The following is a 24792-nucleotide window of genomic DNA, read 5'->3' on the forward strand; positions in this document are numbered from 1 at the left end:
AAAATTCTGCATATTTTATTTGTCAAAACAATGCAATATAATCACACCAGCTTCAGATATTCTGGTAATTTATTTCAAAATACCTGTCAGCAAGTATGTCTGTAACAACACAGACACCGATTTCCCCAGGCATACAGAGCTAAAGAAACCCCTATGACAACCCAAATCCTGTTTCACTGTAATGCTTTTGTTGGGCACCGCAGTCTGGGTGTATCACACATGCCAACTAGGCACATCTTGGGGGAAAACTGTACCCCTCGGGTCTCAGATACCCACATCCCTCCCCCCCAGAACCCAGCTGCAGGACACCCCCTGAGATCCCAGGGATCTAGAGAGAAACAGCCTGATGCTGGGTCCCAGGCTTGTAGGGAGTCCCTACATGCTGCCTCCTTCCTTCAGGACATGCTGGGAACCACAGCTGCCCAGAACCCTCCAGCTTCTCCCTCCCCCCCCCCCTGTCCTGTATTTGAGAGCTAGAGAGCTGGGCTCCGCTGGGTCCAGTGGCCCATAGTGGCAGCCAGCAGCACCAATTCTCCAGGGAAAGATGAAATTCTGCACAGAAGATTAATTCTGTGCAAATTCTGCATTGGTGCAGAATTCCCCCAGGAGTAAACAGACCACATCTAGAATTCACAAAACCACAAGCGGTGGGACAAGATTGAGGCAAAGAGTTTAGCACAGCACCAGGCCTTAAATGGATAAGAATATCCAGAGTTGCATTAAAAAGGGCCAACCCCTCCCGTCTTCAGTGGCTGAACTGACCACTCCTGCCCCCACTGGGGGGGCATGTGTGTCCATCATTGCCCCCCTCCTTCCGCCCCACTAGCACCTTCTCCTGTCATTATCAGGTACTGGTCATTCTCACAGCCACAATCCAGGACTAGAGTGCTGGGCACACTAGATTATCAATCCCTTTGTTGCTAGCCTATGGTGAATGAGCAGTAGGGTGCATGGTAGTTTGGGGGGAGGAGGGGAAGAGAGGCGAGCCTAAGAACATCAGCACTGCCTGAGTTGATCAAACCCAAAGTCCATCTAGCCCAGCATCTTACCTCCAACAGGGACGACAGCCAGCGGTTTCAGAGGAAAGTTGTGAGAACCCCACAGGAGCATGTGTGGGATAACCTGTCTTGCAGAGTAGTGCCATGCTAGGCCCTACTAGCTGGAGATAATCTTAAACCCTGAAACAAGTTTTAATCCCTTCCAAAATGTATCACTGCTGCTACTGGAAGCTGTTCCTGATAGCCCTCTAAGCGTCCAGTCTCTTTGTGAACCATGTTAAATCCCTGGCCTCAACACTTTCCTGTGCCAGCCTGTTTCCTCAGTCTAGTTACCGGTTCTGTTCCTTCCATTTACCCCTGCTCAGTGGCACTGTGTGGCTGGTAGGAGCCTGGGCCAGGATTTTCTTACTATCCATCTGACCTGCTTTAACACCCCTCTTCATCCCACCCTTGCATAAAGCTGGGAGAGGAGGAAGTCCCTGGTTTGGAGGCATTGGGAGCGCAAGTGGCACATGCCTGATTTCTGGCCAGCATCTCACACCCAGCAGCTGGAGGACGTTCCCAAGTGTGGACTCTAGGGGAAGCACATGCAGGCAGCTTGCTGGCTCTCCACAACAGCCCAACTTTAGGCAAAAGCCAAAACGCCTTGGCAGCTATTCCCATCTCCTGCTGGAGGTTTGCTTCCTGCCCCATTTCTGCCCTAACAGTTGCACAGAAGGAACCTCATGAGCAGCGGCGGCCGCTCTGCAACCCCCGACCCCAAACACTGTGTTCTCTGGCTAGGCTTTAGCAAGCATACCAGTCTGGTATTTGCTCTCCGCTGTGGTTCCCACCTACGGTTGTCAACTCTCCCAGATTGGCCAGGAGGCTCCCGGAATCAGCCTCGGTTGCCTAGCGAGACTACTGAACCATATTTGGGAGATTTTAATAGGCTGCTAAAGTCCAGTGGCACAGTAGGGCTAAGGCAGGCTCCCTACCTGCCCTGTCGCCACATGGCTCCTGGAAACGACCTGCACGTCCCTCTGGTTTCTAGGCACAGGGGCAGTCAGTGGGCTCCGCCCACTGCACCCACTCTGAGTGCTAACTCCACAGCTCCCATTAGCCGGGAACCACAGCCAATGGGAACTGCGGGGGTGGTACCTGCAGGCAAGGGCACCATGCAGAGCCGCCTGGCTGCCTCAAGCCAGGGAGTTGGACATGCCAGTCGCTTCCAGGAGCTACCCGAGGTAAGGGTTGGGCAGCCAGAGCCCACACCCTTCACCCCCTCCCGCATTCCAATCCCACCCTCCCAGCCCAGAGCCCACACTCCAACCCCTTGCCCCAGCCTAGTGAAAGAGAGTAAAAGGTAGGGGAAAGCGAGCAACAGGGGGAGGGGGAAATAGAATGAGTGAGGGGGCATTGGAGAAGGGGCAGGACAGGGCCCTGGCCTTGGGCTGGGGATGGAGCAACGGTGTTTGCGTTTGTGCCATTAGACAGTTGACTACCCTATTCCCACCCCACCAATGTTCTTCCCAGAGTGCTCCGAGAGTCCAGCTGCCTTCCCCAGCAGCAAATGATTCTAGTATCTGCTGCCTTGTTAACTCCCTCCCAGCCACGAGCAGCTGCCCTCAAGGCAGCGAGTTCACTGCAGGTGCCTGCTGGCTCCCTGGTGTTCTGGCAGGGCCAGGCACTTCTCTCAGGAGCTTTCACCCCACATCTCCGTCTAGCTCAGGCAAGGCTGGGAAGGGTTACTGAGTTCACACTAAAAAGAGATCCTGGAAAACAAGAGGGTAGAGCCGCTTCTCCTTCTGTCTTTATTTCTGGAGATACACAAGAGCAGCCCGGTTTATGTGGGGGGAGGGGTGCTCAAGGCCCCCTGCTTCCCCCACAGGATGCACACCAACAAGGCTTGACTGCAGCCAGAGTGGGAGATGCTCACTGAGCAGCTGCTGCACTACTCCCAAGTGCAAGAACAAGCCCCCCATGCCCTCCAAGTGGAAACACTTACAAGGCACAAAGGGCACTGCCTTGGGAACCTGCACAAGGGACAGCAGGGCCACGGGGAGGAAGAGGGCTGCGGCCATGCTCTGACCTCCTCTCACTGTGCACACGGCTGCTGGGCTTCAGTGTGGCTACTGGCCAAATGCCACGGCAGCAAGGGAGCAAATTCCAGGGGAGATTATTGCTCCAGTCTTGAGTTTACAGGTATTAAGCAGACGGAGACAAAACTCAGCTGCTCAGATGCTGGACCAAGCCACAACCTGAAGAGGCTAGCTCTCAGGGAGCCATGGTCGGAATGGACTCACTCGCCCCACAGCCAGCCAGGAAAGAAGGGTGCAGGCAGGCTGGGAGCATGCACTCTGGGAATGGCTTTTCCCGAGTGTCAGCATGGCCCATGTGGATGCAAGGCACCGGGTGAAAAGGGTCAGCTAGTGCACAGGGGCAGTAGGCCCAGCCTCACATTCAAGTAGTAACCAGAGAGGGACCTGACCCTGCACCCAGCCTAGCTGTCCTGGAGTGCCAGTGCTCGCAGTGCAGGGCCTAGCATCCCCTCGCTCTGCGTACTGGAGCTGGGAGGGAGCAGCGCAATGAAATGCAATGAAGTGGCAAGGACAGATGGTGAATGGGGAGGACCCAGGGTCCTTGAGGTGGGAGTGAGGCCCAGGGCCTTACACTCCTAGGCAGCAGTGCTGAGAACAGAGGGGCACAGGGAGCACCTGGAGTCAAATGGAGAGTGACTCCCCTCATTCACACAGGGCCCAACACATGGCAAAGGTGGGGTGGGCTCCATGTTTGGTCCTACTCACCATGGAGCAGCCTCCTGGTGCAGGAAGGGGGCCCTGGCAGAAGGGGCAGACAGGCACTTATGGGGAAGTTCCTTTGGAGACAACGGAGCAGGGCTGTAACCCCTCTGCCGGTGATGCAGGTGGCTGCTCCTCTGCTCACGTGGCAGGGAGCAGGAGCCTCCCCCGCCCTGGTGGGAAGGAGCTGCCCAGAGCAGAGGGGCCATGCCTGAAGACAGGGCAGCAGGGAGCGGGGCCGGGCACTTGGGATACAACAGTCTGTAGGCACTTGATTTGGCTAGTAACACCCAGGAGCAGGGGGACAGTCCCAGCCACCTCTGCCCCGGGGCTCTCATTGGCTCTGGGAGGGGCTGGCCCTCTAGTTGGCTTTGACTTTGCCGTTGGTGACAGCGCTGTTCTCGTGCAGGCTGATGCCGTTGTGCTGGAGCTGGGCTGGGTACTGGGCCCCCTTGGGCAGCCGCTTGCCCTTGGTGTAGGAGTGGTACCAGAAGTTGGAGAAGAGGATGAAGAAGATGGTCCCATAAATCCAGATGAGGTGGATGAAGATGGGGTACTGGTACTGGCAGCCGGGCATGAAGTAGTATTGGGAGATGTGGATGGAGACGATCACGAACTGCGCCTGGGAGCCGGCATGGAGCGTGCGCCACGGGAGAGGGAGGCAGAGAGGGGACCAGTTACTCATGGGGGGGAGGGGGAGGGGGAGAGCATCCCAACCCCATCTACGCCTCCTCCCCCTAGCCCATGGGAGAGCGCCCATTCACACAGGGCACACACACTGAGAACAGCACCACGAGGGTGCCCCTGGTGGTGGCAAAGGCCCAGCCCTTCCCAGGGCAATACATGAAGCTGCTGCAGACCTCAGCTGGTCACAGCACCTAGACAGGCACAGCCTGCTACGGATCTCAGTGTGGGACAGACACAGCCCCATCTGCACTCTAGTGAGGGGTGCTGGTCCTGCCAGAGGTTGGCATGGATCCTTTCCAGAGCAACCCTTCCCCCCTGCTGTGCCTCCACTGGCCCCCACAGGAACACCCAGCCCCAGGGGTGTATGGGGCATTTGTGGCTGCTGCACAGCCCGAACTCACCAGCTGAACAGCTGTGATGTGCTTCTTCCACCACAGGTACTTCTGGAAGGCAGGCCCTGCCGCCGAGAGCCCATAGTAGGAATACATGACGACATGCACCATGGAGTTGATCATGGCATGGAAGGAACCCATTCCCCCTGCCAGGCAGAGAAGAGGTGATTAGGGCTGAGGGCCACTCCCACCCTGTGGTGCTGCGCCCCCACACCCAACAGGGGCACAGGCTCCCAAGCTCATGGATGACCTACTGCAGCAAGCCAAACTGCACTACAGCCCTCCCCATACCCATACAGGGCTCCCAGCCCCCACAAATGGGCAATAATGGGTGTGAGGAGTGGGTAGGGAAGGGGGTTTGATTCAGCCACAGGTGAGAATGGGGGCTGCAACCAGGCGTGGGAAGACTGTGCATGCACTCCTACAAGGGTAGTGAGAAGATCTTCCCCTGCAGGGCCCACGGGGAACAAGGACGGAAGAGCCCTGAGGCCAGCGGGGCGGTGTAGGCCTCTCACCAGGAGACTGGGACCAGATCTCCCCTCCCCTCACTGCAGGGCAATTCAGTGTGCCAGCCCTCACCTGGGCCAAACTTAGCCCCCCACCACCAGCTCCAAGGCAGGACAGAATGGTGGAAGAGGTGCAGGAAGGTGATCTGCTCATTCTTCTTGCGCAGGACGAAGATCACCTAGAAGCAGAGAGAAGCAGGTGGGTGGTTGAGTCAACAGAAGCTGGAGCAGGTGGGACAGGATGGCTATTGAAAGTGCAGAGGTTCTGCCAGGGCTCTCAGGAAAAGACGGTTACTCACCTTTGTAACTGTTGTTCTTCGAGACGTTGCTCATATCCATTCTAATTAGGTGTGCGTGTGCCGCGTGCGCGGCCGTTGGAGAATTTTTACCGTAGCAACACCCGGTGGGTCGGCTGTGGAGCTCCCTGGAGTGGCACCTTCATGGCACTGGATATATACCCCGGCCGACCCAGCGCCCCCTCAGGTCCTTCTTGCCGGCTACTCTGACAGAGGGGAAGGAGGGCGGGTTTGGAATGGATACGAGCATCTCGAAGAACAACAGTTACAAAGGGGAGTAACCATCTTTTCTTCTTCCAGTGCTTGCTCATATAGATTCCAATTAGGTGACTCCCAAGCCTTACCTAGGCAGTGGGGTCAGAGTGAAGTACCGTGGATTGTAGGATCACTCTACTAAATGCCGCATTGTCTCTGGCCTGTCTAACGATGGCATAGTGTGAGGCAAACAGCAAGTAGCAGCTCTGCAGATCTCCTGGATTGGCATCTGGGCCAGGAAGGCTGCCGATGAGGCTTGAGCCCTCATGGAGTGAGCAGTGAGATGGGGGGGTTGGGGGAAATCAAGGCCCCGGCCAGGTCAGCAGGCACGAATACATGACGTGATTCAGGAAGAGATCCACTGGGAGGAGACTGAAAGACCTTTCATCTGGTCTGCTATTGTGACGAAGAGCTGCGTCGTTTTCCGGAACGGCTTTGTATGTTCAATGTAGAAGGCAAGAGCCCTACGAACGTCGAGGGAGTGAAGCCGTTGTTGCTGACTATTGGTGTGAGGTTTTGGGAAGAAAGATGTCCTGGTTGATATGAAAAGTCGATAACACCTTGGGAAGAAAGGCAGGGTGAGGGTGTAGCTGCACCTTATCCTTATGGAAGATCGTGTAAGGTGGTTCCAATGTAAGAACTTTGAGCTCAGAGACTTGCCTCGCCGAAGTGAGAGCCACGAGGAAAGTGGTTTTCCAAGAGAGGTACAAAAGGGAACACGTGGCCAAGAGTTCAAACAGGGGTCCCATAAGTCTGGAGAGGACCAAGTTGAGGTCCCACATGGGTACAGGCTGTCGTACCTTTGGATATAGACGATCCAGGCCCTTGAGGAACCTACCAACCATGGGGTTGGCGAAGACAGATCAGCCAGTCACTCCCGGGTGGAAAGCTGAGATGGCCGCCAGGTGAACTCTGATGGATGAGATTGTCAGGCCCTGCTGTTTCAGGTTCAGGAGATCGTACCTATCATTCTGGACTGACGCTTGGAGGGGAAGTGTGCCGTGGCGAGAGCACCAGCATGAGAATCGCTTCCATTTAGCCATATACGTAGCCCGAGTGGAAGGTTTCCTGCTGCCCAACAGGACCTGTCGTACCAAGTGAGAATAGAGGATTTCAGAGTGGCTCAGTCATGCAGCATCCACGCCGTGAGGTGGAGGGACCGCAGGCCGGGGTGACAGAGGTGACCGCAATCCTGCGTGATCTGGTCCGGAAAGAGAGGCAGCGGAATCGGGGCGTCCACTGAGATCTCCAACAGCGTGGGGTACCAATGCTGCCTGGGTCACGCCGGGGTGACCAGAATCAGTTGTGATCTGTCCCTGCATGCCTTGAGCAGGACCTTGTGTATGAGGGGAAATGGTGGGAACAGTCAGCTTGTCCACCAGAGTAGGAAGGCATCTGTGAGAGAACCTGGGGAGCGACCTTGGAGGGAGCGAAACGCCTGGCATTTCTGATTGCTGAGTGAGGCAACAGGTCGACCTGGGGAAACCTCCACTTTAGGAAGATGAGTGGTCGCTCCGTCCGGATGTCATCCACTCTGTGGGCGTGGAAGGATCTGCTGAGACTGTCTGCCAACATGTTCTGGACCCCTGGGAGAAATTACGCCACCAGGTGACTGGAGTGGGCTATGCTGAACTCCCACAGTCGAATGACCTCCTGACAGAGGGGGGGAGGAACGAGCCCCCCCTTGCTTGTTGATGTAGAACATGGCTGTGGTGTTGTCTGTGAGGACTGCCACACAACGGCCATGCAGCCGCTCTTGAAAGGGTTGACAAGCTAGACGTACTGCCACCAGTTCCCGTATGTTGATGTGGAGAGAGAGTTCGGACGGGGCCCACAGACCCTGTGTCTGAGTGTCCCTGAGATGGGTGCCCCATCCCAGGGCTGACGCGTCCATAACAAAGGACAAGGAGGGCTGAGGGGTGTGGAAGGGAACTCCTTTGCATAATGCCCCTGGTTCTAGCCACCAGTGGAGGGTGGTCAGGATCCTCTCTGGGACGGTGACCACCAGGTTCAGGCTCTCTCAACCTGGGTGATAGACCAATGCCAGCCAGGCTTGAAGTGGGTGGAGCCTTAGTCTGGCATGCCTGGTGACGTGTGTGCAGGAAGCCATGTGCCATAGAAGACTCAAGCACATTCTTGCCGTCGAGGTTGGGAAGCTCTGAAGGCTCCGGATGAGGCCCGACAAATCTTGGAAACGAGTGTCCGGCAGGAGGGCTCGAGCGCACAGAGTCCAGGCCACCCGATGAATTCTATCCTCTGGGTCGGTTCTAGCGTCGACTTCGCCACGTTGAGAAGGACGCCTAATCCGTAGAGAGGCTAAACGGAAGGACCGTAAACGGATAGTGTTCGTGGTTGACCACAAAGCGGAGGAGCGTCTGTGCGCTGGATGGATCGCTATGTGGAAATACGCGTCCTTCATGTCAAGGGCGGCGTACCAGTCTAAGATCCAGGGAAAGTATAATGGTGCCCAAGGAGATCATGCGGAACTTCAACTTTACCATGAATTTGTTGAGTCCATGCAGGTCCAGGATAGGCCGAAGCCTGCCTTTTGCCTTGGGGATTAGGAAGCAACGGGAGTAAAACCTCCTGCCCCTTAGCTCCCTTGGAACCTCCTTGATCACCCCCATGGCGAGGAGTGACTGCACCTCCCGGATAAGGAGTTGCTCGTGAGAGGGGTCCCTGAAGAGTGACGGGGAGGGAGGGTGGGGATGACGAAAATTGGAGAGGGTATCCCCTTTCCACTGTGCGAAGAACCCAACGGTCTGTGGTTATGAGGGACCAGGCACGGTGGAAATGAGAAACGATTCAAGAATGGGGTAGGATCCTGAGTGAGATCAGGTACACTGTCCTCGGGCAGCCCTTCAAAATTTTTGTTTGGGACCCGCCGAGGGCTTGGAAGGACCTTGGGCCTGGCTAGATTGGTGGTTGGAGAGTTTTCTCCTGCCACTGCGCCCCGTCTCCTATAGAAGTCCTGTCTTGGCCGAGGAGGAAGGTAGGAATGTTGAGGCTGCGGTTTAAATGGTTTCCGCAGGGTAGATGGTGTGTGCATCCCCAGCGAATGCATTATGGCCCTAGAGTCTTTGACGCTTTGAAGCCTCGAGTGTCTTGTTTGAGAACAGGCCCCCCTCCATCAAAGGGGAGATCCTGCAAAGTTTGCTGAAGCTCTGGTGGTAGACTAGAAGCTTGCAGCCAAGAAATGCGCCTCATTGCTATCCCTGAAGAGAGGATCTGAGCGGCAGAGTCCATGGTGTCCAATGAGGCCTACAAAGCGGTTCGTGCGACCGTATTGCCCTCTTCTACCAGGACCCCAAACTCTTCTCTGGACTCCGGAGGAACCAGTTCCTTGAACTTCATCATGGAGTTCCAAGAGTTAAAGTTGTATCGGCTCAGGAGAGCCTGCTGGTTCGCAACCCGGAGTTGGAGCCCCCCTGAGGAGTAGACCTTGCGCCCCAATAAATCGTGGCGCTTGGCCTCTTGATTTGGGTGCCGGGGCTTGCTGACCATGACGCTCCTTTTCATTCACTGAGGCCACCACCAGCGAACAGGGCTATGGGTGAGTGTACAGATAGTCATATCCCTTGGAGGGGACTGAATACTTCCGCTCCACCCCCTTAGCAGTTGGGGGAATGGAAGCGGGTGTTTGCCAGATTGTACTGGCCGTGGTTTGAATGGTCCAGCTAAGTGGTAAGGCCACCCTGGAAGGAGCCTCTGCGGACAAAAATGTCAACCACAGGGTCCTCCACCTCGACTACCTCCTCTGCTTGCAGGTTCATATTCCACGCCACTTTTTGCAAGAGTTCCTGGTGGGCGCGGAGGTCTATCGGAGAGATGGGGGCCGATATAGCGGTCCCTGCCACAGCCACGTCGGGCAAAGATGATGAGGAGGATGCCACAGGAGGTGGAGAATCATACGGGGCCTCTTCCTGAGCTGTGTCCCTCTGTTCCGGTCCCGCAACCTCAGTGTCCGGGCCAGGAGCTGGAGTTGGAGGAAGAGAAGATGGTGCCTGTAAGGATGATGCCTCCATGCCTCTGGGATCAGGACGGCTAGCAGAGGCCTCAGGCACTTGCGGCTCTTAGTTCTCAGCCTCCAGTGGCGCGCCAAGACCCGGTGCCGAGTGCTTTGGTACGCAGCGCCCTGGCTTCAGCTCCAGGAGCGCTAGGGAGAGTGGAGAGTAGCAAAGCCAAGCTCCACGGTTCCAACAACCATCACGGGCGGCAAGAAGGAACTGAGGGGCGCTGGGTCGGCCGGGGTATATATCCAGTGCCATGAAGGGGCCACTCCAGGGGGCTCCACAGCTGACCCACCAGAGGGTAAGAACTCTCCAACGGCGTGCGCACACCTAATTGGAATAGATATGAGCAAGCACTTGAACCTACAGAGACTGCAGAGGCTCCAACAGCAGGGAGGGTCCTTCCAAAGCTTGGGTGATATGTTGGGGAGAACCCACTGCCAGGCACTTCTTGTCCTGCATCCTAAGAACATCTGATTCAGCAGCCTCCAGGGATGATGGTGCCATGCTTACCTGGGCAGTGCCAATTCCAAGTAATCAGCGAATACCTGTGCAGCCATCAGGGAAGGTGGAAAAACTGCAGCCTGCCCCCGCTCAGGAAGTGGAGAGCCTGGTACTGGTATGAAAGAAAGCGCTCACCTCCCATGGGCTGGGCTTATTGTTTGGATGGATCCTGGCTCCCTCACACTCATTTCCAAAGCCCAAGAGGGGAATCTCTGGTCACTGCTTCAGGGCAATGACCTGGCACGAGGTGTAGGGAAGCTCCATCACTGGCTATCAGCCAGAATGGGCGGGGACACAACCCCATGCTCTGGGTATCCCTAAACCTCTGACTGCCAGAAGCTGGGACTAGACGACAGGGAATGGATCACTCTATAAAGTGTCCTGTTCCATCCACTCTCTCTGAAGCACCTGGCACTGGCCACTGCTGGAAGACAAGCTACTGGGCTAGATGAACCACTGGTCTGACCCAATGTGGCCGTTCTTATGAAACTCATTAGTCCCAGTCTCCGTATTTTTTCCATGGGCACTGCTGAGGCCCAGCACTGGGGTCTGGCCAGGCTCATTTGGATTTGCAAGCCACTCTAGGAAATTTGGAGTGCTGAGGGAGAGCAAGGGGCCAGGGAGAGGGTGCTTGATTACCACTCCCCCAGGATCCATCACTTACCGTGTCCATCAGCTCAATGAACTTGGAGAAGACAAAAAGCCAAGCTACACGGACCATCTGCAACAAGGAGATAGTATGTGCGTCAGAGACCAAGCAATGCCCACCCAGCTCTGCCCTGCAGTCCAACCCTCCCAGACAGGTTCGTTTCATGCAGCCAGCAAGGGCCAACAAACATCGGGGCAGTGATGCTTTCCTCTGTGGTTCAGTAGATGGACCCCTGGGGTTCTGCAATCCCATACAGGCAGACACACACACACCCCCCTCTGGAAGGCACTGCCTCTTTATTCAGCTCCACGCTGCTGGTTTATAAGCCACAGGAGACACCCAGCCACCATCTTGGGCCAGAGGTCCCCAAAACCAATGGCTACGGTAACAGGAAGGAAGCAGCTGCATGCTGCCCAGGGCCTGTGATTAAGGGCCCCATTCTGCTTGCAGCAAGAGGGGAGAACTTACCCGAAGGGCCTTGGGGTCCTGGGAAAAATCAACAGGGTCACATCTCCAGGTGTATCCCGTCAACCAGCCTGCCATCAGGAACTGCAGCAAGGGGACACCACCAGACCAGGTTCAACACATACCATACCACCATGCCCACCCTCCCCCTCAGAGAGAGGGTAGGCCGAAGCTCCCAAAGCAACCATGAGGGGATGCCTCAGTCACTGGGCATCCAGGTGCCCTCTGCCCGGCAGCTCAGATTGTCCAGGGGCAGGGACTGATGGCGCAGACGCCTGGCACAGACTGCACTGCCATTGGAACCTCACCTCATAGACGATGTAGAGTGAGAGGCCCACCAGGAAGAAGTTGTAGACCACCATGAACTTCTTCAGGTCAAAGGGCTTCCTGTTCGCCATCAGCCGGGGGCCCAGGGACAGCACAAAGTAGACATAGCCCAGCAGGATCCCCATCATGAGGAAGGGCGACTGCATCAGGGGGTACTCAGCTATGCGGGGGTCTGCAGGGAGAGGCATAAAGGATGACGGTAAGGACCAGGGGAGAAGTCCAGCCCCCAGCCCCTGCTTCCCTTCGCCTGCAGTCAGGGCCCTGCTCTGAGTCAGGAGACCTGGACTCTGCCACTGACCCACAGTGTGGCCCTTGGAGACCCCCTGCTCCTCCTGGGCAATCACAGTTACATGGCGCTCAGGGAGGGAGGTGGTTGGGAGCACCTGATGAACCCCAGTAATTCCTAATGCACACCAGGCTCCATGGCAGCCACAAACCACTTTGGGTGAAGGCTCCACTCCAGGACTTCTCCCCTGCCCCTCAGATGGCATCGTAATACCATGCAGGAGGCACTAAGAGCAGGAGCAGCCCAGGACACCCGAAGCAGAGCCAGGGTTCCACAGCATGGCTCAGTAATGGGGGCACCCTAAGGGCATTGGGATCGCAGTGCAGGGGTCCTGCAGCATGGCTCAGTACCAGTGTGAATCTAAGAGCTGTGGAACTATATTCCACTGGGTGCTGTGATGGCCAGCAAGCAGGGCTAGTCCTTCAGGGTTAGGGTTAGGGAAGAAGTGGGTTTTTTACCCATGAAAGCTTATGCCCAAATAAATCTGTTAGTCTTTAAGGTGCCACCAGACTCCTTGTTGTTTTTTGCAGCTCCCATGGCACCCAGCTCCCTGGCCAGCAGCTGGGCACGGAAGGAAGATCTCACCTGTTCCCTTCATGAAATCCCGGTACATTGTTACAATTGCTTCCATAGCAGCTGGAGTTCTGCAGAGAGTCAGGGAAGGGTCAGGTTTTCTGGGCTCAGGATCCCCAGCTCTCTGTGGTGAGAGCACTGAGCCTGCCGATTTACCCCGAGTGCGAGCGTCACCGTAAAAAGTGAAAGTTCACCAAGTGCCACAGTAACCTACAATAATAAATGTGATGGGAAAAGGTGCACAAGGGAGATTTGTTTGAATTAATTCAGTTTGAGGCCCACTAATACAGTGCCTCTCAACCTTTCCAGACAACTGTACCCCTTTCAGGAATCTGATGCGTCTTGCTCACCCTCAAGTTTCACCTCACTTAAAATCTACTTGTGACAAAAATCAGACATAAAAATACAGAAGTGTCACTGCACATTACTGAAAAATGCTTACTTTCTCCTTTTTACCATATAATTAAAAAATAAATTGATTGGATTGCCCTCACATTTCAGTGTATAGTACATACAGCAGTATAAACAAGTCATCGTCTGTATGAAATTTTAATTGTACTGACTTTGCTAGTGCTTTTTATGTAGCCCGTTTTGTAAAACTAGGCAAATGTCTAGGTAAGTTGATATAGCCCCTGGAATACATAAGAACGGCCAGACTGGGTCAGACCAAAGGTCCATCTAGCCCAGTATCCTGTCTTCTGACAGTGGCCAATGCCAGGTGCCCCAGAGGAAATGAACAGAACAGGTAATCAGCAAGTGATCCATCCCCCGTCGCCCATTCCCAGCTTCTGGCAAACAGATGTTAGGGACACCAATCCTGCCCATCAAGACCTCTGGGGGTTCCCCTGGTTGAGAACCATTGCACTACTACATCTCAAGAACGGAGTTAAAATAATGCCAGGTAAACAAGAGAATTGTGGAACTGGAACTCAATGGACAAAAGTTGGTGCACTGGAAGTTAGCCCTAACCCAGAGGTTCTCAAACTGGGGGTTGGGACCCCTTAGGGGGTTGCGAGATTATGGGGGGGGGTTGCGAGATTATGGGGGGGGGTTGCGAGCTGTTAGCCTCCACCCCACACACTGCTTTTCCTCCAGCATTTATAATGGTGTTAAATATATTTTAAAAAAAAAGTGTTTTTAATTTATCCGGGGGAAATCGCACTCAGAGGCTTGCTATGTGCCAGTACAAAAGAGTTTGAGAATCACTGCCCTAACCAATGGGCAAAATAACAAGGGACGGGATATTCCACCCACCATCCCTTCTGGAGTCCTTAAAATAAAAGGATTTTTTTTGGTTTGGGGAAGGGAGGAAGAACTAAAAAAAAAAGCTGTCTGACAAAACCCCTGGCTGATGGAAAAGAGGAAGACGCAAGCTTCATCATCACAGCTGCCATCCCCACTGGGGTCCCAGGAGGCATCACACCACCACTGGGCCCTCATCGTCCTGATCCTGAGTGCGATCCTGACCAGACCGGGCCAGGGAGAGGGACCCAGATCACAGCATCATCTCCACCAACTTTGGCCAGATCCCCAACGCTACCTGGGATGTAAGAATGTGTCATCCCTCTCTTCCCCTCCGCCCATGTGTCCTTTTCCTTCCCCACCTTACTTCTCTCCTCATCTTTCTAATCATGGTCTGGCTTAACCTGCCAGACTGTTGATTTTGCAACACGGCTATGAGCCTGTAACAAAAGAGAGACAAACAAAAGCAATGTCCTAAACAGCCCAATGTTGGTACAAGTTTGCCGGGCCACAGAATGGCTAATAGAGTCAAGCGCCAGGCTTGTGTTTCCCTAGCAGCAAGTGATAGTCAACAGCAGAGACAGAAGCTGCATCTTCTGTCTTCACTGTTTTCTTCTCCCTTCATGGGTTTTGTCTTGTCTTTTAGAAAATGGGAACAAATGTTTCCAACAACAGCAGCTCCAGCACCACTCAGCTACCTTCTTCTCTTTTCCCCAAAAAGGACTAAGATTGTCAAACACTAATTTTCCCTTTTAAAAATTCTACTGCTAAAAACCCAAGGAAAAAAGGTGTGGTTAAAACAGAAGCCTCACCTAATGCGTGAGCCGTTTCTCCTTTTCTGTGTCTTAAATAGAGATTTTTAATACCGTGTTTGCCATGGTCTTATGTAGGCTGAGGGCTCTCTAGCCAAACCCCAAACCTTGTTTAAAATTGAACAGTGCCAGGGTCATGCTAACACCTTCCCCTGCATCATGCGAGTCCAGAGGTCACTTCCCAGGATTATCCGGGCATCTCACGGAATCATTTCCCTGCCATTGCAGGGGCCCCTGAGCACTGGTGCGCCTCAGTCCCCCCATTCTCTGCCTGTGGCACATCCTAGTCTAGACTCCTGTGGGTCTCGTTTTGGTTGCTGGAGTAGTGTGCAGGTGCTGGTGGCCCGTGATGCACAGGTCAGCCTCGATGAGCCGTCAGGCCCTTCTAGCCCTACTTGGGCCCTGGAAGAGTCCAGCTGCAGCAGCACCGGTTCCTCCCCATCAGGCTGTTCTCAGCCTGCTTCTTGCTGCACAGCTCAGTCCCTGCTGGTGGCAGCACTGAGTCTTGTGTGGGCAGGGCTCAATGCTGCCACAGTAACAGCTTCACTCCGTTTGCTGCAGTGGAGAAGCCACTTGCGCCAACCCAGTTCCCAGAGCTGGGCCATCTGCACCCCCAGCACTACCTTCCCCCTCCCCATGCAGAAGGGGCTTCTTCCCGTACCATGGCCATGCCCAATCCCTCTCGTGCCTGGAGAGAGACCCCAGCCCTCCACATGACTGCAGCCTGATTCCCTCACCCTGCCCCTTCAAGCACTCGCCCAAACCAGCCAGGGTGATCCCACTCTTCACACAACAGAGCCAGGAGGGTACCACGGCACCACCACCCCTCCCTGCTGCTCGCATACCCATCAGCTGGAGGTCTGAGCAAAATGATGTTATTCCTGCCAGGACGAGGGCAAAGAAGGGAGGGGCCACCGCACATGGGCCCCGGACATCAATGGCCACCAGAACATGGAGCATAAAGCTTTGAGCTTCTGCAGGCCCCAGCCAGGGAGGGACACAGCCCCTGGGCAGCAGCACCCAAGGCAGAGGAGCAGCAGGGATTGGGTGAAAGCTGCCAGCTCGGGCAACTGGACATCAGCTCATTGGTCTCCAAATTCCACGCACTGCTCTCTAGGACCTACCCCTGGCAGGGTGCTAGCCACACAGCCCAGCCCTTCCCAGCCCACAGCTCCTATTGGCCTCATTACAGCTCCCCTCTGGAGGGACAAGTTCAGCTCCAGGTGTGAAGCTGCTGCGGTGCCGGACAGTCGTCCACACAGCCCACTCTACCAAGCACACAGCAAGCCAGGTGCGCTCCTGGAAGTGGGACAGCAGGCATGGAACAGCACGGAGGACAGCCACCTGCCGTGCCCTCCTCCACTTGCCCGAGGGGAGAGTGTGCCTGGCATAGCTCTGACTGCAGGCCCAGCCCTGCCTGACTCACTCAGAGCCAGCCCAGAGAGGGAACTCCCTTGGCTCTCCTGCCAAAAGACGCACTCCACCCACCCGCCTTCTACAGACAACAGCCCCGTCTCTGCAGTTACTGGGCAGGGTAGACCCCAGCCTCTGGCACAGTGAAGGGCCCCAGGGAAGGTGCAGAGAGACCCCACAGGATGGGGGACGTCAGCCCCCAGCAACCAGCCAGGGAGGACACTGGTACACAGGAGAGATGGCACTAAGCTCTTTCTCTCCTAGAGAGTCATTGCCTGGCCCCCACAATGGCCACCCCATGGGCGGCAGCTCCTCCCCCGCAGGACAGTTACAGCAAGAGTGACGCCACCAGATCCCACTCCACCAATCTGTATGGTGAGCTGTCTGGGGCCACGGGATGGGGTGGGGGATGACATGTTCAATTCCCCCCCATTCCTGTGGCCCCTACCTGAGGGCTTGTCTCAAGCTATGAATTCTGTCCAGTGAATTGTGGAAAAGTTTGTCTGTCCTGGTGGGCATGGGGGAGAAGAGAGAGAAGAGAATCGTGGGAAGTCATTAGAGGACAAGGGGCATTCATGTGGTGCTAACAGGCCATTCTGCGCTCTGGACACATGCTAACACAACTCACATTAATATACTCCAAGTCCAGAAGGGACCGTTTTTGCTCCAGTCTGACCTCCTGCATCACACAGGCCAGACCCATGCCCTGTATTAATTCCTGCTTCAATTCCAACAGCTGCGCTTGAGCTAGAGCATCTCTCTTCGGAAAGCATCCAATCTTCACTGAACCGTTTCCAGGGATGGTGAACCCACCACAGCTGTCCCAATGGTTAATGACCCTCATTGTTCCAGCTCGGCACATTATTTCTAGTCCGAATTTGTCTAGCTTCAGCTTCCACCCATTGCATTGTGGTAGACTGGTTAGCCAAACTGAAGAGCCCTCTACTATCAAACATCTGTTCCCCATGGAGGTACTTACAGATGCAATTAAATTACCCCCAGCCTGTGGTATGATAAGGAGCTCAGGCTCTTTAGCTTGAGTCTCTCAATATAAAGGATTGGAAAAATATGGCCTTAGTCTCTCTCAGGGCTCTTCTGTGAGCAGTCTCCAATTTTTCCATATCCTTCTTGCCTTGTGGATACCAGAACTCAACCCTGGTGTGACAACCAGTGAGAATAACCTACTCCTCAAGATTCCCATTTCTACATCCAAGGATTGCATTAGCCCTTGTGACTCCCACCCCCACCCTGCCAATTTGAATTAAACACACCATTGAAGTTTAGGGTCAACATGTAAGCTATGGACCACAGAATATGCCCCCAGAAACCTTTGCAGCATCCTCTACCTAAGAGAAGTGCAGAGAAACTCCCCTGAAGACACATCCATAGAGCAAGAGCTCTTTAGGGGATCTTGCTGCCAACTCAGCAATAAGGCTTTGATTATATTACTATTACCCTCATTCATCTCTTCACTCCCATACCTTGGGCCCCTGCAGATTCAGGACAGGGCCTGCGCTCCAAAGGCAGAAGGTACCGAGAAGCAGGTGCACTGCCTAAACTCCCTGCAAGCCTGGGAAACCTGCCCAGCCTACAGAGCCAGGATGCCTGGATTAAGGGAGAGGCTCACCCAGCTGACCATGGGATTGAAGTCACTCTAAACATTAGCCAGCACTGCTGGCACCAGGATGACAGGAGACTACCCAATGCCACCAGCCAGTCAGTGCCAGAGCTGGAAATAGAGCTCAGGAGCCCCGGCTCCCGCCTGGTGCTGAGACCACATGGTTGCTCTTCTTTCTATGTGCTCCAGAGAGGGAGCTGGAGAGCCAGCAACTGGTTGGCACAGGGCTGGGGTACCATGGAGGCCCCAGCCAGATGACAGAAAGGGCTGGCTCCTGTGCCTCTCAGCATGCTTGTCAGGAAGCAGGAGAACCATGTGGTGATGCCCAGGGAGGAGACCCTTCCCCTTCCCCCACCAGCCCTGCAGAGAAGGCCACTGCAGGAGTAGAGTATGCACAAAGGCCATTCTGACAACAGCAGAAACCACAACAGTATTGTGCATGGGAGCCCATCCACCTGGACTGCTGAGCATACATCCAGAGGGGCTGGAAGGACCAGGCCCAGCATGCCTAGAGCTAGGAGCAGGTTCCCTGCTGGCACAGTGCTGGGTTTCCCGCAAGCCCATTCCTTGCTGCAGAGGCTGTAATTCCATTCAGTTGCCACCAATGCTTTCTAGCCTCACAACTGCAGAGAAAACTCTCAACCCGGGATAAGACAGTGTCTCACGCGCACGCACGCACACACACACACACACACACACACACACACACACGCACGGGAAGAGCAATGCACTGAAAACAGCCAAGCGCTTTAAAATGGTAGGAGCAGCTGCCAGCAGGAGTCAGTTCTACAGTCGGAGAATCTAGACCCCATGTGGCTGCAGGTGGCAGCCAGGAGAAGACAGGGATGCTGTCAAGGGCCAGGACTTCTCCTTGTTTCCCCCCTTTCCCAAGTACAGAACTTACCTGACACCCCACTTCGAAGGGCAGGCTGCTCCCCCTCAGCCGACCTTGCCCCCTCCATTCCAGGCTTGAGAGCCCTGCGCCCTCCACCCCTCTCCGCCAGCATTATAAATAGGGCCTTGAAGGGGTGGGAATGGATTTCTTACTTCCCCCTCTCCCCAATTAACTCCACTGAAACACTGCACCAGGGCAGCCTGATTGGAACAGTCACGGAGCTGTCACTAAGGGCAGATCTGCACTTAACGCTGCATTGATGCAGCTACACCGCTGTCGCACTTAAGTGAAGATGGTCCTACACTGACAGGAGAGCTTCTCCCAACAATGTAGGGACTCCCTCCCCCCCCCCCCCCCGAGGCAGCAGCTATGTTGAGGGGGAAGCCCTCCCCTTGACATAGCACTGTCTACACTGGGCGACATAGGTACACAGACATAAGTTGCTAATGTAGGTCAAGCCTAAGCATCAGAGAGAGGGATGGGCCCATGAGCGGGAATGCTGACAGCACACAGGTCACAGTGATGGGCCCTTTAGGAATACCCAGCAGAGGGAAACAGGAGATTAGACAGAGGATTGCACTATGGTATGGCAGCAGTAGAGGTGGATGTGATTAAGAAGGGAAGTTCAACACCTGGATACTACACATCAGAACGGTATGCACAGAACTGGTGCGACTGCACTTGAGGTAGTGCACTGCACTCCAGGCACCTCAGTACTGGAGAGGCTGATAAGCTGGAAGGACATCAGAGACTGACTTGGTACATGGCAAACAGCCATGGCTGACGATTAGGTCACTCACAGAAGAAGCCATGGGATGCTGCCCAAGCACTTCTAGGAAGATGAGGGACTGAATAAGCAAGGGCCAAGCAGTACCATCATGCTGAGGATATGCTATGTTCAGAAGTTGCCATGCTGAGTATTATGCGACAGCCAAGCCCATCTCTTCCCCCAGTGTGGTCGGGGCAAAATCTCTCAATGTCTGCCCCTTAGAGAGTTGAAGCAACAGACCAAAGTAAGGAAAAAGACACTGAATTCAGGATTGTTCCCTACAGCCCCAGCAGCACCTGGCACGCAAGGAAATTTCTAACTCTCAGAAAGGCGGGAAGCAGCCAAGGACTCCAGCCTCCGATCAGGCTGCGAAATTAGACTGCAACCCAGAGGTGCTTAGACGTGTGCCTCCCAGAGTAGCTATCAAGATGCCATGCAGACAACTCAGCCGTCTCCTGTACCCAGCAGAAAACTCCAACGTCATGGCACCAGTCTCTTGGAGCCAAGCCTGGCAGAACCAGTTCAGCAGCTTTAAAATAGGGTAAAGGTGAGCTTTCCTTTCCTACCATTTGATTCCACACGCCTGGTGCAGGCTTGCAAGTCAGAAAAAGACTGAAGAGTTCCACTGGACCAGAATACTCGAATGCCAAGGTCAGTGCACTCCTGGGGGAGTTCCCTACACAGATCTCTGCAGGAGAACACCCTCAACCCAATAGATTCCTACGTCACACAGTTCTGTGAGCCATACTATGCAGACTGTCTAGGCAAGTAGCCACCCCAGGTCTCCTCCTTACCAAACCCAAGTATGTTAGGCTAGCTCAGGGCTGGTGGCCTCACACTAGTGAACTGACTGCATGCTCTGCATCCATTCCTCCAGTGCATTGGATTTCAAAAGTGCACAAAGCACAAGTGTTAACAGGGAGTGTTTAATAAACTCCATACAGGTAGGGAGGGTCTGGGATTCCAAAAAGCACAACTGACAGCCCCTCTGCTAAGAGGAAGGGGCCTGTGCAGTTACAGCACAGGCCTGGAGTCAGTTAGTCCGGATTCTATTCCGGACTCTACTGCAGAATCACCAAGTGACATTAGGCAAGTCACTTCCCATCTCTGCAAGTCAGTTTCCCCCATCTGTGAAGAGGGGTGTGTTTCAATACCACTTCCTTGCCTTGGGCAGGCTGCAATAATGTTTGTAAAGCCCTTCAAGGACCTTGAATGAAATCTTAGAAAAGGCGGGGATGGAGAAAAGAGCAGAAGAAAGTCTCAGAACCCAGGTCCACTCATTCATCCTTGCAGGGTTTGTGCTATGGGGATCAAAATAGCAGCACAGGCATTCCTGCTTGGGCTGGAGCCTGGGCACGGAGATTGTGTGTATGCGGGGTGGGGAGAAATCACACACACAGAGGCCAGGTCTCAGAGCCTGGGCAGAAACATATGCATTGCTATTTTTATCCCTGTAGCTTGAGCCCCACAAGCCCAAATCAGTTGACCCGGGCTCTGAGACTCGCTGTCACGGTCTTTTTTGCCAGTGTGGACGTACCCTTCAATTCTCATTGCCTCCCAACAGTAAGTGCATCAGTAAGGAAGAGCTGCACTCATGCCATCTGAACACAGCCTGCACGAGCAGCAGAGAGGCACAAGATCAGAAACGAGCAAAGGTAAAGGGAGCAGCACCGAGAGAGGCTTGGGCAGAGCGTCTGGAGCAGGAAGGGATGAGATCAGCGATATCCGAGCAAGAGCTCTTCCTGCCCTGAGCTGCCTGCAGCCTATGAGGAGTGTGGAAACTCCACCACCATGCTAGTAATCAACAACAATTGTGTGGGCAGGAGATTAGACCGCACAGCCACAGGCAGCCCAGCCCAAGGAGGATTAAGGAGGTGGAACCCAGCAGCTCTAGACAAATATCTAAAGAGTGGAGAGGTCAAGGCAGAGCAGAACTAGCTGGGGCAAAAGTGGAGGAACAGTGTTACAACAAGGAAGGGAAGAGTGCAGTTAAGTCCCAAGGGGAACAGCTTCCTGACAGGCACATGGGTTAGGCTGACAGCCTTCCAGAGGCAGAGCCAGAAGTCCCATTCCCTGGGCCAAAGCCCCAGAGGAGCCCACTACTGGGTGAGAGCAGACAGGGCTTCACCAGCACCCACCTCGGTTATTTGAAACACACAAGAGTGCAAATTCCATGCTGCAAGGCTTCAATTTGATTGCTAGGACAGGCCCTGTAATTAGCAGTTACTACTCCACTCTCTTGCCCTGGCTAGGCCTTGGCTGCATCACCACACAGACAGGGACTGAACAGAGAGCTTGGAGAAGGGCACAGGCACAGTAAAGGGTTTGGAAAGCAAGAACCAGGAGAAAGACTTCGAGGGCTCTAATGACTGAAACCCTACCCTGGCTACCCAAGAGATGCAAGCACAACCTCCCCCGCGAGCTACCACCCAGCAGAATGCGGTTATCAGCCAACAAAGGGAGCATGGAGGGGGGAGAGAAAGAAAGTTTACCTAGGAGCCAGAACTAGGCTATGGAATGCACTTCTGCAACATCCGAGACCCCAGGCCCCACACCCTGCTCTGAGAGGTCACTTCCCCTCAGCCAGTGTCTCTCTCCCTCCCCCACAACTATGTAGGGCAAAGGATATTTGGTGTTAACACTCGGGAGGGGCTCCAATCCTATGGGGAAATCACATGTCCCAATAAACCCAAGGCACCGAGCACCTTCATCCAGGCTCCCCAGCCCCACCTCAACAACGGACAGACTGACAGCTCAAGGCCACAGAGGCACAGCTGGGATCAGCACCCAGGCTGACCCTGTGCAACAGGGACAGGAAAGGCCTGTCCTCCCTGCAGCCCACTCTTCCCATTGATCACTAGAGAAAAGCATAATCCAGAGGAACCTTTGGATTTTATGCCCATGGGGATGCACCAATCAGCCCAGAGCCTGACTGCAGATTCCCAGGGGCCCCAGGCAGAGCCTGGGAGACTCCGACTGGCCTTCATATCACAGGCTGGGATGAGATAAGCCATCCCAGCTGTCCTATAGTCAACAACCAGGACCATGGACTAAGTGATGCTATAAGGCCACAGGGAGTGAGCTAGCTGACCATACCTGGCATCAAAGCAAGGTAGTTTTCTACAGCAGGCTCTCAGGTTTCACTCCCTATAAATAGCTGCCCACCCTGATCCATTCTGGGGGTTACCGGAGTGAATTTACCCCCATAATGATCCCTTCACAGGGCACAGGATAGGAAATGAAGAACCCATGAGATCCCATCCCCAGGCATGTCCACAAACTCTCTAGCCCCCACTCCGCCACTGGAGCTAGAGAACGCTCCAAAAAGGCAGGAGAGTATAGCATCCAAACTGGATACTGCTGTTATCAGAAAGCGACAGCTTCCTCAGCCTTCTGGACCAGCAGCAACGATTGCATTCCCAGAGCCTAGCATCTCTGCTATTCCCGGCATGGAGAAGTTCTTGTTCTCAGGGACTGGCTCCTTTCCAGAGGCATCTCAACTTGCTCCACTCATCTGACAGGAAAGGGCAAGACATTCCAGCCAGAGAGCTCCCTCTGCCCCAACAGCTGTGCAGTGGCAGAGCACAGGCAGGCCACCATCTAATCCAATATGTGGAGGTTTCTTCCAGAGCCTCTCTGAGGGTTTATGCTCCTCTTGGCCCTGCAGCACTCGGGAAGAGCAGAGCACAGAACACCATTCATCCCTCCCCATCTCTGCAGGAGGATCAGTGCCTGTACCTGCCCTGCTCAGTCTGTATGCAAGCCAGGTACAGGGAGAGAACACTCTCTCCCTGCTATTTCTCTGTGGGGCAAATAGGAGGTTCCCCTGAATCCAGACCAACATGGGGGGAGAAGGCAATGCAATCTGAAAGAGACCCTGGGCCTCTCCCCAACTCTCACAGCACCAGGAAGACAGACTCAGCATGGTTCAGAGATTCAGGAAGCACTGGGCTTCCTACCCACTCCCCCACAAACAAACAAGTTGTCCTACCTGCTCTAGAGTGAGTGGGGAATTGGGTCTTGGTCCCCCAGGGCAGAGAGTTGTGTGGGAGGAAGCACATCTAATTCCCATACCTAGAGGCATTACTTCTCCCTTCATCCCCCCTGAAACTGCACAGATCAGAACCCAGCAGAGGCCTGGCTTGTGCGTGGCAGGGCCTGGCAGCTCCACACCTGTGGTGTGGTAGAGAGAGGAGCATGCAGCACTTAGAGCCAGCATGTTACTCTGAAGGCTGGGCACTGTAACTGGAACAAAGAATCACAGGTTGACCGGTATGCACTAACCTCTAAGCCAGGGGAAGTCAATGGGGGACTGTGGGCCAAATCCAGACGCTTTTGAGCGGACCCCAAAATCTTATTTACTTATTATCATCATGATTGGGGGGAGGGGAGAGCAGAATGATTTTTCTCCTCTGGAGTCAAGACCTTGACTATATGTTGACCAAGAAATTTGGACCTTGACAAAAAATAGACTACCCCTGCTCTAGGGGCGTGTCTACAGTGCAGCAGGCAGCAAGCCCCCCCACACAGGCAGACAGACTCACGCTAGCATGCCAAGAATGGCTGTACAGACACTGCGCCTTGGGAAGAACTTCACTACAAATTTATGTTGACCTAACGCCATTGCCCAGGGAGTAGGAAAAAAGCATTCCCCTGAGAGACATAGGTAAGCCAATCTAAGCCTCAGTGTAGACACCGCTAGGTCGACTTTTCTTCATCAACCTAGCTACCAGCTCCTGGAGAAGTGGATTTACTGCAGAGACAGAGAACCCCTTCTGTTACTGTAGTAAGTGTCTACACTGCAGTACTGCAGCGTTTCCAGTATAGACACTCCCATAGATTAGCACCCGAGCTCAAGACCATACAACCGCCCAGGCTTGAGCTCGGATGGCTAGCCTGACTCGCTGCCAGAGCCACAATGTCCACACAGCTATTTTTAGCATGCTAGCTTGAGCCCCTCTAGCACCCGTCTGCCTACCCATGCTCATGAGACAGTGTCCAGCAGTGTCACTCAAGCCCCATACCACTAGGCAGGATGTTTGATTCAGGGAGCCCTCTATCCCTGGGAAGCTGTTTAGCAAGTCTGGCTGGAAGGTCAGCCCAGCCTGGAATCTGCCCTGCCCACATTCTGCAAGGTGGGAAGAGGGCCCAGCCCAGAGCCTGTAACCCACAGCAGCAGGATACATGCCTGCCATTCACACAATGCTTGTTGCCTTTCAGGCCTGGGGCAGAGACCTTCCCAAGGAGACTCTCCTCAGCTCCTTGACAGGAGGAGTTCCCTCACTATCAGCCCAGTCTGCTTATCACCCCTGCTG

The 24792-nt window shown here is 54.4% G+C and overlaps 1 protein-coding gene across 7 annotated transcripts in view; it reads right to left on the reverse strand.

The window, feature by feature from the left end:
* Positions 1–24792, reverse strand: part of ELOVL1 (ELOVL fatty acid elongase 1) — a 34689-nt gene continuing 9897 nt past the window's right edge. For 5 of the 7 annotated variants that reach the window (XM_065553669.1, XM_065553666.1, XM_065553667.1 and 2 more), the window contains 7 exons: positions 12741–12938; positions 11851–12041; positions 11546–11626; positions 11093–11149; positions 5437–5542; positions 4867–5003; positions 1–4400 (listed from right to left, as the gene is read on the reverse strand). In XM_065553669.1, the coding sequence (XP_065409741.1) occupies positions 4140–4400; positions 4867–5003; positions 5437–5542; positions 11093–11149; positions 11546–11626; positions 11851–12041; positions 12741–12786 (879 nt within the window). In that variant the 5' untranslated portion in view covers positions 12787–12938 and the 3' untranslated portion in view covers positions 1–4139. The remainder of the gene's footprint in view (positions 4401–4866; positions 5004–5436; positions 5543–11092; positions 11150–11545; positions 11627–11850; positions 12042–12740; positions 12939–24792) is intronic. The other 2 variants (XM_065553664.1, XM_065553663.1) reach the window with 1 other exon arrangement.

Source organism: Chrysemys picta, chromosome 8 (assembly GCF_011386835.1).
Source record: "Chrysemys picta bellii isolate R12L10 chromosome 8, ASM1138683v2, whole genome shotgun sequence".
Taxonomy (NCBI): Eukaryota; Metazoa; Chordata; order Testudines; family Emydidae; genus Chrysemys; species Chrysemys picta.